The 13,917-nt window shown below is 38.2% G+C and overlaps 1 protein-coding gene across 2 annotated transcripts in view; it reads right to left on the reverse strand.

Annotated features, from left to right (window-relative positions):
• Positions 1–6,180: 6,180 nt before the first annotated feature.
• The window catches only part of MON2 (MON2 regulator of endosome-to-Golgi trafficking), a 111,681-nt gene continuing 103,944 nt past the window's right edge, over positions 6,181–13,917 (reverse strand). Inside the window, exons 34-35 of one of the 2 annotated variants that reach the window (XM_075551347.1) lie at positions 13,351–13,433; positions 6,181–7,932 (exon numbers count right to left, since the gene is read on the reverse strand). In XM_075551347.1, coding sequence (XP_075407462.1) covers positions 7,769–7,932; positions 13,351–13,433 — 247 coding nt within the window. In that variant the 3' untranslated portion in view covers positions 6,181–7,768. The remainder of the gene's footprint in view (positions 7,933–13,350; positions 13,434–13,917) is intronic. The other variant, XM_075551348.1, reaches the window with a different exon arrangement.

Below are 13,917 nucleotides of genomic sequence, written 5' to 3' on the forward strand. Positions count from 1 at the left end.
ACAGACAGACTCAGAGTTGAGGATAGCATTCCGTCTTCCTTCAAAGACCGCTGTTGTGCAATAGCTGAAATATATAGGCAATCTCATGCCTAAATGCTTCTTGAAAGCAGGCAGTATAAAAATTGTAAACCAAGAACTAATTATCTCACAAACTAATTAAAATCATCTATCTACACACACGTGCACGCATGGACATACACATACCCTCCATGAAAAGGCAAAATTCAAAGATTAAAAACCCTCGCATAGAGATACTTAGATACCGTCCTTTGAGGAAAGTGATATAATCTCCCTAACCATGTAAGAGAAAAGCTGTGGTTGTTTGCAGGTATAGCTGCTAAGTCCATCGTAGTCAAAGCAAGCCCAAGCAGTTCTTTTTTCATGTTGTGAACATCTGACTGACTGGAGAACCCTGTGGATTCAGAGGAATGGAGGAGCTACGGTCACAAACACTTTAGCTTGTTAAACACTTGCACAGCAGCCAGCTGGAGATGGCTGAGGGACTTCCCCTTTGACAAAGTCAACAGTGGATCAAGTGGAAAGCATTTGAAGAATATCACTGAAAGGAAGACGGGGCTTTCACTAACAGCTATGCTTCCGAGCAACAAGGAAGAGGTGACGCTAAAGGAAGAACTGGAGGAGGAGCGATAGGATGAGAAAACCCAGGAGGAACGAAAACACAATAAAGGTAAAAATAACACAGAGAGAAGCAAGCAATGTGAGAGAAAAAGGGAAGATACACTCAAAGGTTTCTCTTGGAGTAATAATTTTATCAAACAACTTGAATAGTTACCCTAAGAATGCCATTATGAAATGAACGCCAAACCCTAATTATGCCTTTCTCTAAAGAACTGTTAGTTTATTATGATCTTTGTTTGAGAGATAGGGAAACAGAGGACACTGAAAAATTAGTATGGAGAGTTAAATAAGAGACAGAGCCTGAACCTGTCAAACCATTTAATACAAAGCTTGAACTATTAAAAAACTGTTTTCCCCGCCACACATAAATTAGTAACAACATGTGCTTTGAAACCTTGTTCTTATGAATGATACATTAAAGGGGAGAGAGGAGTTTGCCTCCAGTAATGTAGCCATATACAACCCAGCATCACAGAGTAAAATGTGCTTTACCGAAGTACCAGCCTAACTGCCAAACACCAAATCTGACACATACCAAACTGTGGTAATGCTTCCATAATAATTTTTTGGTCAACATCTGTGGTATTAAAAAAATAATCCACAATATCCTCTGTATGGACATTGATCCATTTCAGAAACTACTGCAGCTCCACTGTGAATTTCTATAGCAACCAGCCAGGTGGGTTCCTGAAAGAACCATCTTGGTGAGACAGACTGTCACCAGTAATCTTCAGAATTCAGCCACTCATTTGAAATCACCCATATTTTGAAAAGTACTCTTTGTGTGAGCTGCTATTGACTTCTACTCATGTTGACTAAAATATTGTCATAGACAACAAAGCAAAGTATGCCCAGCTCTGTGCCATCCTCACCATCACCACCATGTTTGAGTCTCTCATGGCAGCAATTCTGCTACCCCATAATAGAGGGTCTTCCCGGGCTCTCATCTGCTCTCAACTTCACCAAACACGATGCTCTCCTCCAGTGATTGATCCCTCTTGATAAAATGCCCTGTTGTGGTCCATAATGTTTTCATTAGTTAATACTTGGAAGTTGACTGCTAGACTTTTCCTCCTAGTCTTAGTTTGGAAATCCTGCTGAAGCTTGTAAACCATGGGTGACCCTACCAGTATCTGAAATAACTGTGGTACAGCTTTGAGGATCCCGGCAACACATCAGCCTCCACAGTACGGCAAACTGACAGATGGGTGGTGGAGGAAGCACACAGTAGTCATTGTATAGTAACTACATAGTCTGAACAGAAAATCTCAAAAGGAATCTTGAGAAGACAAAGTAAAGCATTATAATAAAATGTGCAAAGACCTGAAGTTAGAAAACCAAATAGGAAGAACATTCTAAGCATGTCTCCTGCTGAAAAAAAGAAAGAAAAAGTTCAGTCCTCAATTTGCAGTCATGAGAGATTCTATGCGGCAAAATACTGAATGATGCAGGACGAATCAAAAGATGGAACGAATACAATATTGTACAAAAAAAGAATGGGTTAAAGTCGAACCATTTCAGGAGACAGTATTTGATCAAGAACTAATGGGTGAAGGAAGGAGTGGAGTCCAAGCTATAATGAAGGCATTGGTGAGGAACAAGGAATAATTAAGTGGTGTGGCTCCAGGAACTGACAGACCAATTGAAATGTTTCAACAAGCTGACGCAGCACTGAGCGCACTCACTACTCTAAGCTAAGAGCTTTGGAAGACAGCTACCTGGCCAACCAATGGCAAGAGATCGTTATTTGTGTTCACTCCAAAGAAAAGTAACAACAGAATCCACAGATTATCCAACAATATCATTAGCATCACATGCAAGTAACATTTTGCTGAAGGTAACTGGCAGTGACCTGCCAGCAGTCCAGCCATATTCAGAAGAGGCCGTGGCATATCATGGCTGATGTCAGCTGGATCTTGTCTGACAGTGGAGAACACCAGAAAGATGCTTATGTGTGTTTGACCGCTAGACAAAAGCAGTTGACTGTGTGAATCATAACAAACTCTGGATAATAGTGTGAAGACTGAGAATTCTCGAAACACTTCATGTGGAATCTGTTCAGAGACCAAAAAGGAATAGTTCAAACAGGATCAGGGGATACTGAACAGTTTGGGGAAAAAGGCAAAGTATAGGTCAGGATTGTATCATAGCCCTACACCATATTTCTTCTCTTTGTACACTGAGCAAATAACCACCGGGGCGGGGGGCGGGGGGGACCCAAACTACATTACTGGAAAACAATACAGCATCGGGATTGGAGGCTCACAGCCTTGCTTGCTGAAAGCTAAGAGGATTTGAAGTACTTACTGATAAAAAGATTTCAGCCAATATAAAGAAAACAAAATCCTCACAACTGGACTAACAAATCAAGACATCATGGACATGATGATAAATGCAGTAAAGAGTGAAATTGTTAAGGATTTCATCTTGCTTAAATCTATAATCAAAGCCCAAGTGAATAGCAGTCCAGAAATCAAATGACATATTGGGGAGATCTGCTGTACACGCCCTATTTGAAGTGTTGAGAACAAAGCTGTCACTTTGAGGACTAGGGTGCACCTGACTCAAGCCATGTCAGTTTCAGTGGCCTCATGGCCATTTCAATGGCTGTAGCACCGGAAGCACTCATTGCTCCATGTCAAGAAATTTGGAAGATTGCTATGTGGCCAATCAACTGGAAGAGATCCTTATGTGTACTCATCCCAAAGAAAGGAGACCCCACAGAATGCATAAATCATGGGACAAGACTGTTGTTATACGTAGGATCACTACGAATAGGGGCAGACTTGATAGTAACATAAAGGTAATAATGGCATTATCAATATGGAATATACTTATGAATTTTTCTAACCACTGTTCAATAATTTATACTAAATTATTAACTGATCCTCTGGTTCAATGGTTACCTAGGACTCATGTTGCTCAAAAAAATAAAATCCAAAAATTAAAACCCAAACTCACTGCCATCTAGCTGAATCCCACTCCTACCAATCCTATAGGCCAAAATAAAAGTGTCCCTCTGAGTTTCTGAGGCTGTAAATACTTAAGGGTGGGGAAATCCATGGATTAGTTGGTGGATTCAAACTCCCAGCCTTATGCTCAGCAGTCCAATGTGTAACCCGTTACACCACCAGGGTTCCTCACACCTGGGACTAACAGTACATAATTGTGATTAAACACTAACAACGTATTCTAAGGTACACTGGCAAAGGACAACGCACTGGTTCTTAACGACCTGCTATCGAACTGATTTGAGGAAGTTACTCTCCAGAATAAAATAAATACACTAAATTGTTCTCTTCATTTCGGCGCTATATTTAGATAGCGGGTTGCAACCCTTTGGGGGTCAAACAACCCTTTCATAACAGTAGCAAAATTACAGTTATGAAGTAGCAACAAACATAATTCTATTTTTGTTGGAGGGTTGCGGCATTAGGAAGGTTGCGCACCACTGGTTTAAGGAATCTAACTACAAAGGACCCTGGGTGGCACCACCGCAATGGAGCACTTGGTGGCTAACTGAAAGGTTAGCAGTTCAGACCTCCCAGCCACCATGAGGAAGGAAGATGTGGCAGAGTGCTTCCAGGATGATCACAGCGTTAGAAACAGTCCTACAGAGTTGCAGTTAGACCTGACTAGATGGCAGCATGTTTAGTTTAGCTAGAGAAAATGCTAAACAAATCCAATCCCACAGAGGACAACAGTTAAATTTAATAAAATTAAAAATAGAAACAAAAGTGGCTTTCTCTGAACCAGGCTTTTATGCATTTCACTTTTTGTTTGGTACTCCAAAGGTTGCTAAGCTACGCATTACAGTTAGTCATAAACGTATGAAATAAAACTAATAGAATCTACTCTTACTAGTAATCCACACTCCCCCAGCCTGCTACTTGGTTATAATCTGGTGGCTGTGTGTTGTGATGATGCTTGAAGCTATGTTATCAGTATTACAAAGACCAGCGGCCTCGTCCAGGGTGGTCAGGTTCCAGAGGGGCTTCCAGACTAGACAAAAGAGCAAGAAAGAACTGGCTATTTACTCCTGAAAATTGGTCATTGAAGACCTGTTGGACCACAACAGAATGTTGCAGAACACCGCTGATCTAGTGCTGACAGACAGTCCAAACACACAGTAGCTGAAACAATGAACTCCAGCATGCCAATGACTGCCGAGGTCCTGCAGGATTTGTCAATGCTTCTTCACACAGTTGTACTTGTGTCCATCAAGAGTGGTGCTTACATGAACCCAACTGTTAGAAATCTATAAAACTTTTACTTCTTGAGCGTGAAAGAATTATAGGAAACAAAAAAGTCAGTTACATGAGTTAAAAATTAGTTTGTTTCATTTATAATAGAAATAGAAAATGATGTTACTAATCATCCATCATTTACTGGCATATGCCTGTTGTCCAACAATGTGTATAAGATAGGCACTGTCAGTGAGAAGAGTGATTATCTTATAAATATACCAAAGGACAGTATCACTGTTTCAAGGACTAGTCACGGACTCAATGGTGCTGGAAAGCAATTTTAGCTTTGGGAGTTTCCTTTGTGAACTCACTCACTCACTCACGCACTCACGCACGCACGCACGCTCGCTCGCACGCACGCACTCACGCGCGCACTCACGCACGCACTCACGCACGCACGAAAGCACTGTTATCCTGACAATTGTGATGCAGAGGGAATCAACAGGGCAGAGAGAACTGCCCCTTGTTTTTCTGAGGCTGTCAATCTTTACAGAAGCAGAAAGCCTCATCTTTTCCCCAAGTACTCACTGGTGGGGTCCAATGAGTGACCTTACAGTTAGCAGCCCAAGTAACTCATTACATTACCAGGGCTCCCTGGGACCTCTCAGCAGTTAGTGATCTCACAAAACCCAGCTCATATTAAGAATGTGCTAACCTCTGCAGGGATCAGGACATTTTAGAAAATGTAGCTCAGAGGAAAGCTTGACTCAAGGGACTGATTTTAGTTGCTCTTAAAGGTAGGACAGGAAGGGGTGGTATTCTGGGGGGGAATCTGGTCAAATTGTATCACCAAGAGGGGCAGTCAGTTTGCTTGTTAGTAAGACTGGCCGTGACTACCCTATAGTGACATGTGCACTGCATTTATATATCTTGAGCTGTAGGTCACAGACCTAGTATAGAAACTTAATACAATATTAGTTCAGAGTACTCATTTTATATAAATAGATGTTAAATACCCTTGATTCGTATTTAAGTTTCATTGAAGAATTATTATTTGAATTGCAATCATTTTTCTCAAGAATAGACCTTTTAATTTTACCTCTTGTAAAGTCATGGGAGGCTTTTTACCATTTTACTGGAATAGTATATATTGCTTTAGTTATTATATTGCAATATCTATCAGTATTATGTGGCTTTTCTCATTTTCAATGTGTCATATCTAAATACAGAGAATAAACTAAACAGATTCAAAAACAGTTTTAAACAAGTTTCCTTAAGGAAAACACTGAAGGCAGAATCTATGGAATGCCATATTTATCCTTATTTTAAGTGAAATTATAAAATAGAAATTTATTAATTTATGTGAATAAAAGATCTTAACACATTTATGAGTAACAGTGCAAATGAAATAATTACACAATTACAATAGGCTCAAAATTTCATCTCATCTATTACTCAATTCTCTTACTTTCTTGTAGTTGGATGATTATTCTGGACAGGCTGAAATTTATAAATTCTGTCAAAACAAAGGCCTTCCAGCACACTTAAATAATACTGAGACCATTAGAATTTCTTATGGATAATCATTGTTTTAAATATTTTCATGTCTTCACATAAATTTTGAAAATTTAACTCAGAAAAATATTATAATACCATAATCCATTAAATAAAAAATACAGTGATCTAGGTCAGTCAGTTTTTAAAGAAACAACTCAGTTAGTGAACTCAGAGCACTTTCTTCTTCATGAGGATAGGACCATGGAACACAATTAGCATTGCACTCCACGACCGAGTGTACTGCACTTCTAAATCCTGACTATCTCCAAAAATACACTCTCCGCTATAATACATACACAATGTACACTTGTGGATCAGCATACACATTTTCCTTTTTGAAAAGACAATACAAAATGAAGCAGAAGACAACTGAAATAAACAAAACCTCATAGGCAAAATTTTAAGGAATTTGAAATCATCTTGCCTGTGACAAATGCTGTTATTCAGGAGAGAAAAAAAATCAGTAGAAATACAAAATATTTAGTCTTTAAAATCCAGACAGCAAATACAAAAATGAAGAGAGTTAGTCAAAGCTGGAGAGAAAGTTATAAAGAAATGAGGTATGGTGGAGCCACAGAGCTGCAGTCTTTTTCAGTATATGACATCAATAACCTGTAGCTCAAAATTGAAACTCGGCCATCAGGAACCATTGGCTGCTGTGTTGTTCACATGACTTTTCTGGCCTGATGTTTAATGGTCATGATCAACACTTTCAAAATAAGCGAGAAGCTAACTGCAGGAGGATCTCTGCCACTCAAGAAGGCAAATGATAAGTGAAATGTAAGCAAACAATTTTGTAATAATACAGCTTCAAGCATTTAACATTTAAAAATTTAAATAATAAATACAACTATTTTATACAGAATTGTACCATTTATTATACACACAAGTATATCTGTTCCCTTTGTGTACAAAGGCTGTTTACAGATAATATGGAATGTTACAGTACCATCTTGCATAAAATGTTAAATTTTAGTACAATTTTGTACTTGGAAAAGGGTGCAAAAACACCAGCCTAATAAATCTGACTGAATTGAAATAGCTTTCTTTTTAAAAAGTACATCATTCACACATACACCACAAACTGTACATAAGTTCACTTTTAAATGGCCAGCTGTCGATACGGTAGCAGGTCTGTGCAGTATTAACTATCCTTTTCGTCAGTTTAATTTCTTAAAGGCCTGCTCTGCTACTCATCCAGGAACTCTTGTTGACATGTAAGCTTGCATTATGAATTGCCCAACTCAGAAACATACAAAAGGAGAGGAGGTCAACAGCAGCTGCCAAGAATTATCTGTAATAAGAAATGTCCTTCTCACAGAAGACTCACGGAGCAGCACACTCTTTTTAGGGTATCTTTCTTCCTCCAAATGTACTGAAGCTGGTCAAGACTCTCCATTCTGGACTTTGGGTGCTGGTGGCTGCATGAAATCCTTAAAGGGAACGAGCGCCTCCTTCAGAGCACAGCAGACTTCTGATGATGAGCAGGTGATGCATTCTACTAATGTTGGATATAAGGCAATGACCTGTGCCCAAGTATTTCCATCAACTGCAATGCAAAACCATAAAGCCTTAGGAAACGGTGGATTTAACTATTAGAGATTATCAATTGACATGAACGCAGTCCTTTAAATGCAGTGTAAAGAAATAAAAACGGCGATTCTATCAGCTTGCACTTTAAAAAAATCTTTGGACTATTTTTTGCAATATTAAATAAAACAGGAGAGGAAATGCATGGTCAGCATGCAGTCACCAACCCTGAGAAGTGTAATAAAGTCCTTCTTAGTGAAAGAGTCTCTGTGTGGTGCAAATGTTTAACACACTTGGCATAACCACTCAGATACACCTTTGAATAAAAGCTCAGTGATCTACTCTTAAAAATGAGTCAATGAACATCTTACAGAACACAGTTCTACTTTGACAAGTCTGAATAAACTTGACAGCAACTTATTTTCACTTTGTGAAAACTTAGAAACGTTGTTTTAAAAAGATAATTTATACTTTTGCATTTTCATTTATTAATAATAAATACAGCCTGAAGCTGAATTTGCCAGAGAATATAGTATATACTTCAACAATTAGAAATAAATTCATTTTAATGTAGTGTGCTAAGAATACTAGTACAAATTATTTTCACGGGAATGGCCTTGATCTTGATTTTTTAAAAAAAATTACTAAATCATTTTATTGGGGGCTCTTACAGCTCTTAGAACAATTTTTTTCTTAAAACAATTTATCAATTTTATCAGGCACATTTGTATATATGTTGTCATCATCGTTTCCAAAACATTTTCTTTCTACTTGAGTCCTTGGTATCAGCTCCTCTTTCCCCCACCCTCCCTTCCAGCCTGTGAACCCTTGATAATTTAAAAATTATTTTTATTTTCACATTCTACACAGTCTGCTGTCTCCCTTCACCCATGTTTCTGTTGTTCATACCCCTGGGGTGGACAGGATTGTAGGTCAATCGTTGCAATTGGTTCCCTCTTCCCCCCTTTTCACCCTCCACCTTCCCCCTACCCTCATGGTATTGCTCTCATTATTGGTCCTGAGGGGTTTATCTGTGCTGGATTCTGCGTCGAGAGCTCTTATCTGTACCAGTGTACATGTTCTGGTCCAGCCAGATTTGTCAGGTAGAACGGGGGTCATGATAGTTGGGGGAAGGAAGCATTAAAGAACTAGAGGAAAGCGGTGTGTTTCATCAGGGCTATACCGCACCCTTGCCGACTTGCCCCTTCTGTGAGGGGTTGTCCAACTGTCTACAGATAGGCTTTGGGTCTCCATTCTGACTCCCCTCGTTCACATTGAAATGGCTGTTTATTTCCGGTCTTCTGATGCCTGATAACTGACCCCATCGATACATTGTGATCACACGGGTTGGTGTGCTTCTTCCATTTGGGCCCTGCTGCTTCCCTGCCCAACAGCTGGTTGTTTAACTTAAAGCCCTTATGACTCCAGACGCTATATCCTGTAAATAACCGAGCACCATCAGCTTACCCCACCACACTAGCCTATGCACCAATTTTGTCCTCAATGATCGTGTTGGAAAGGTAAGCATCAAAGAATGCCAGGTTATTAGAACAAAGTATTCTTTAGCTGGGGGGAAGACTTGAGTAGAGGCCCAATGTCCACCTGATATAGATTTTTAATTGCAAATGACAATACATAGATCCATCTTCTCTTGTACAGTTTGCTAATCTTTAATGTATACCATTAGCTATAAACTCTATAAACTCTAACGGGGAGGGGCCAGGTCTGTCTTCCACACAGCGATGCTGAATGCTATTTGTTGGACAAAAGTGCTACTATTCCAATTAATTTGTAATCTCTTGATACTCTTAGGTCACATATTACATTTCTAGTTTCTACAAGTGTTGTATGCCTGATTTACAATAAAACCCATGGATAGATTTTTTTTCTCCTACCGAGGTATACCACATTTTGGGGTACAAGTCTCAAATTGGGCGGTAATAATATAAAAGACGAAAATGTACACTGAGTACAAAGCTTCAACTGTATTTCAAATTCAAATCTATGTCACCTGCCTAATTTACTGAGTAATAGAATTATAACAAATTCCTTGTTAATGACTCAATTTCTTAATTATACAAAAACCTCTCTTATATAAGGCGGTGTATGGGTGTCTATGAATGTGGCTTTTAAATCAACGACTTTTTGACTTTCTCAGAAATGGTTCTGAAGTCAACTCATTGCCATTCAGTTGATTCTGACCCATATCGACTCCAAAAGATAGGGCAGAACTGTCCCTGTGGGTTTCAGAGACTGTAACTCTTTGTAAGAGTAGAAAGCCTCATCTTTCTCCTGCAGAGCATCTGGTGGTTTCAAATTGCTGACCTTGTAGTTAGTAGCCCAATATATAGTAGCCCAATCTAGTACTTCTTAGAGAGAAAAAAGGTAAGAGTCAAGTAAGTTAAAAACTCTGGCACTCATTACCCACTGTCTTCCCCATTCATACAGATCTGTCAAAGGACAGGAATAAAAGAGTAGGCATGACTCTGACCCCGAGCTGCTAAAATGAGTATCTTATGGGATTATTTTCCATCCACATATAATGACATCACTCAACATTACTAATATTCACTCCTTAGTCTGCATTGCGGGAAATGCCAAAGTGGTCACTTAGCCTCCCCTTCTCCTAAACCCCTGTTTGCTGCCTGGTGGTGGTTATGGGGATAAGAAAAGGGATTGGGGTCGATAAAGTGCCAGGTGTGAGGTGTTCTGCTCTTTATTAGTTTTAAACCAGATTGGGAATTGATCCCAGATTTCATGAATTTTATTGCTAATAATAAACACATTTAAAAACATTAAAAGTTTAGGAAAACTAAAACAGTAGTTATACTATGATGGTACTCATATTCACTATATAAAAATACCAGAGGGGCAAGAAGTATTAACATATGTGTTCAATAAATCTGCATAACAAATTTCGGAAGGACCCACAGCTAAGTAGAATGGTTGTCTTTAATGAAAGCAAGAATTGGGCAGATTCAAGAAGGAAAAAAATCATCGTTAACTTTTTCCTATATAATTCAAATTTTGAGTCATGTGTACCTATTCAAGTTTACAACTAGAGATCAAGTAAAATGATATAACAACACTTCTATTAAAAAAAAAGAAGCCCATAAATACCTCCTCCAGCCCCTTAGTAACTCCAAAGCAATACAAGTCTTAAGCAGATTCTGGCTGTATTGTTTTAAACCTTGAGGTCAATCTTCTGAATTAGGAAGGGATTGCTAAGAGCAGTCCAATAAATCTACTTCTGCTAGGAAGGTCTGGCTTTCACTGTTATTATTATTTTTAACTGTTTCTTAATGAATCTTATGTTTCCAAACGTAAGGATCATCACTATCATCACTAACACAAGGTTAAATTTAATCATATGCCCAGGAGCCTAATTCAAACTCTCCTGAAACCATTGCTATACAACTCTTTCCACGGCTCATAAAAAACTAAAGATCTAAAAAGAAAGAAAGAAAAACAACAACAACCCTAAAACACTGCCACTGAGTTGGTTCAGACTCATAGTGACCCTCTAGGAGTAGAACTGTCCCTTTGGGTTTTGGAGACTTTAAATCTTTATCAGAGTAGACAGTCTCATCTTCCTCCCAGAAAGTAGCCGGTGAGTTCAAACCGCTGACCTTGTGGTTAGCAGCTCAATGCATAGCCCACTATGGCACCAAGGCTCCTAGCCGTCTTAAAGTTACTGACATTCTCCTCTCTTCATGCACACTCTGAATTGTTGACAGCTCTCCAAACACCACACACAATAATGTAAGTACGATGTACTTACACATGGCAATAACACGAGGAACAAAGAATGTCTTCTCTCGTAAGTAATAATATTTTTTAAGATTCAAATTATATTCTGTGATCTAATGGTAATTTCACTGGTTTCTAGAAAGTTGATGCATAATTTTTCCCATTTAAATCAATCAGAACACTTAAAACAATGTTTATAACAAAACATTTGCCATTTCAAGTATTTTTGCTTGTACAATTCAGTGACATTACTTTCACCAGGCTGTACAACTATCACCGCACTGTTTTCAACGTTTTCCATCATCCCTATCATTTTAAAAGAACTCTGAAGGGATGGACTCAGGATTCTGCTTCAGGCGTTTCCTTAGAAACCCCATCATTTCTTTGGGGGGAATAAAGACGAGTCTACTACTGCTTAAGATTTAGCATGATACTCTTTTCTAGGCCACAACACCAGTAGGTGGATTTTGTAACAAAATAAATTAATTTTGATTATGTAGGAACAAATAACCTGCAACTCATTAAATGTATTATGCAGCAATTACAAATTTCTTTATTTTCCTTGGGGATTAAAAGTAATGTTTCTCAAAGAATCAGGCTGCTATGGGGAAGGTGTTGTTGTCAGTATATAAGTCAACACACATTGTCTTCTCTAATAGTCTTCCATTGTAAAAAAAAAAAAAGTCAGCTCCATCAAACAGTGCTTTAACTTTTATTCTGGGGCAGTTCTTTATCATGTGTGGTGTAAACCCTTCAGATCAGTGGTCAGTCCAAGAAACAACGACACATTGAGTAGTAATGTTGTATAGAATTTGAAAGAGAAAAGAGCTTCTCATGAAGCTTTAATTTAAGGGGCAGTGAGTCATGTACAACTGTATGCCAGCAGAATGTTTTCAGACCAAATTATACGCAGACACACACATGTATATGCTCTGAGGTCAAGTAAAAGAAGCAGGTTTAACAGTTCTAAAAAACAAGTTTCCAGAGTGGGGGTGGATGTAAGCAGGAAAAGAGAACAATTAAAAAGTGAATACTTGGGGAGATTGGGAATTTTTGTTGGACAGGAAGGTGCATGAAATTTAGTGCTAAATAAAGTATGAATGGAATAAAGTCCGACTGTAGTATTCATTCCATTTTGTTGGAAATGTAAGTGACAAATGGTTCATTTGTCTAGGTAGGCAAATCAATGCTCAAAACTGTCCTTTAGGAAAAAATAATTCTGGGGGAATAATGTAAAAGATGAGTTTGTCAGGAGTGAGTAATAAGAAAGGAGGGAAATGAGAAACCGCTATAAAACTATCTGGGTTATTTATGCAGTTTGCATGTGTAGTAAAGCAGTGCAAACGGAAAGTGGAAGCCTCTCCCCAACCACCGTGCCCCAAGCCAATGGTTTCCTACATTGTGAAAACACGCTTTGTCCATGCAGCACCTTGAATTCAAGCCAATTTTATAAAATAAAGTTAGCTAAACTGGTGTTTAATGAGGCACATAACATATTCCACATTAATTTTACTTAACTAACATTTTGGTGGACTTGATGCTTTGCTATGATGAGAAATGGAGAAAAGAGAAGTCTAAAGGCTGCCGTGTTCCTAAAATCCAGTTACCTTCATGGTAATACAAAAGCACTTCCCAAACGTCACATACGTGTTAGGAGCCCAGAGGAACGGAGGTTCTAAGCACTTACCATTTTCAGGTTGAGTTTTCTTAAGTGAATCAATGAGAGTACTGACAGCTTTTAAGACAAATATGATTTCTGTTACTTGTTGTCTAAAAGAAGAGATGAGAAATTATTTCCATCAAGATTAAAAATATCATCTTTTATGTTTTTAAATCATATTTTACTTTGTTTAGGTGAATGTTTACACAATACATCAGTTCCCCCTTAGCAATTTTTATGAAAGTCACTCCGTTATTGGTTATAACTCTTATAATATATAGCATTCTCATTATTTTGTTTCTTTAATTTACATTGATCTAGCTTCACTCTGCCTTCTTCCCTCCTCATCTTTCTTATGGGTAAGTGCTGACTTTGGTCTCATTCAGTAAATTACTTACAGATGATAAAGCTTATTTTATAAGTAACTATTATTTGGCTGAAGGGAAAACTGTGGAAATTGTTACTATTGTCATGTGTATTTTTGTACGAATGTATCATGTATAGTTTGTATAAATAGATGTACCTTGGAAATATACTCAACACAAAAGTTAATGTTAGTTTTAAGTTATTATACTGTTATATTTTTTAAAGCAC

The sequence above is a fragment of the Tenrec ecaudatus genome, chromosome 6 (genome assembly GCF_050624435.1).
Source record: "Tenrec ecaudatus isolate mTenEca1 chromosome 6, mTenEca1.hap1, whole genome shotgun sequence".
Taxonomy (NCBI): domain Eukaryota; kingdom Metazoa; phylum Chordata; class Mammalia; order Afrosoricida; family Tenrecidae; genus Tenrec; species Tenrec ecaudatus.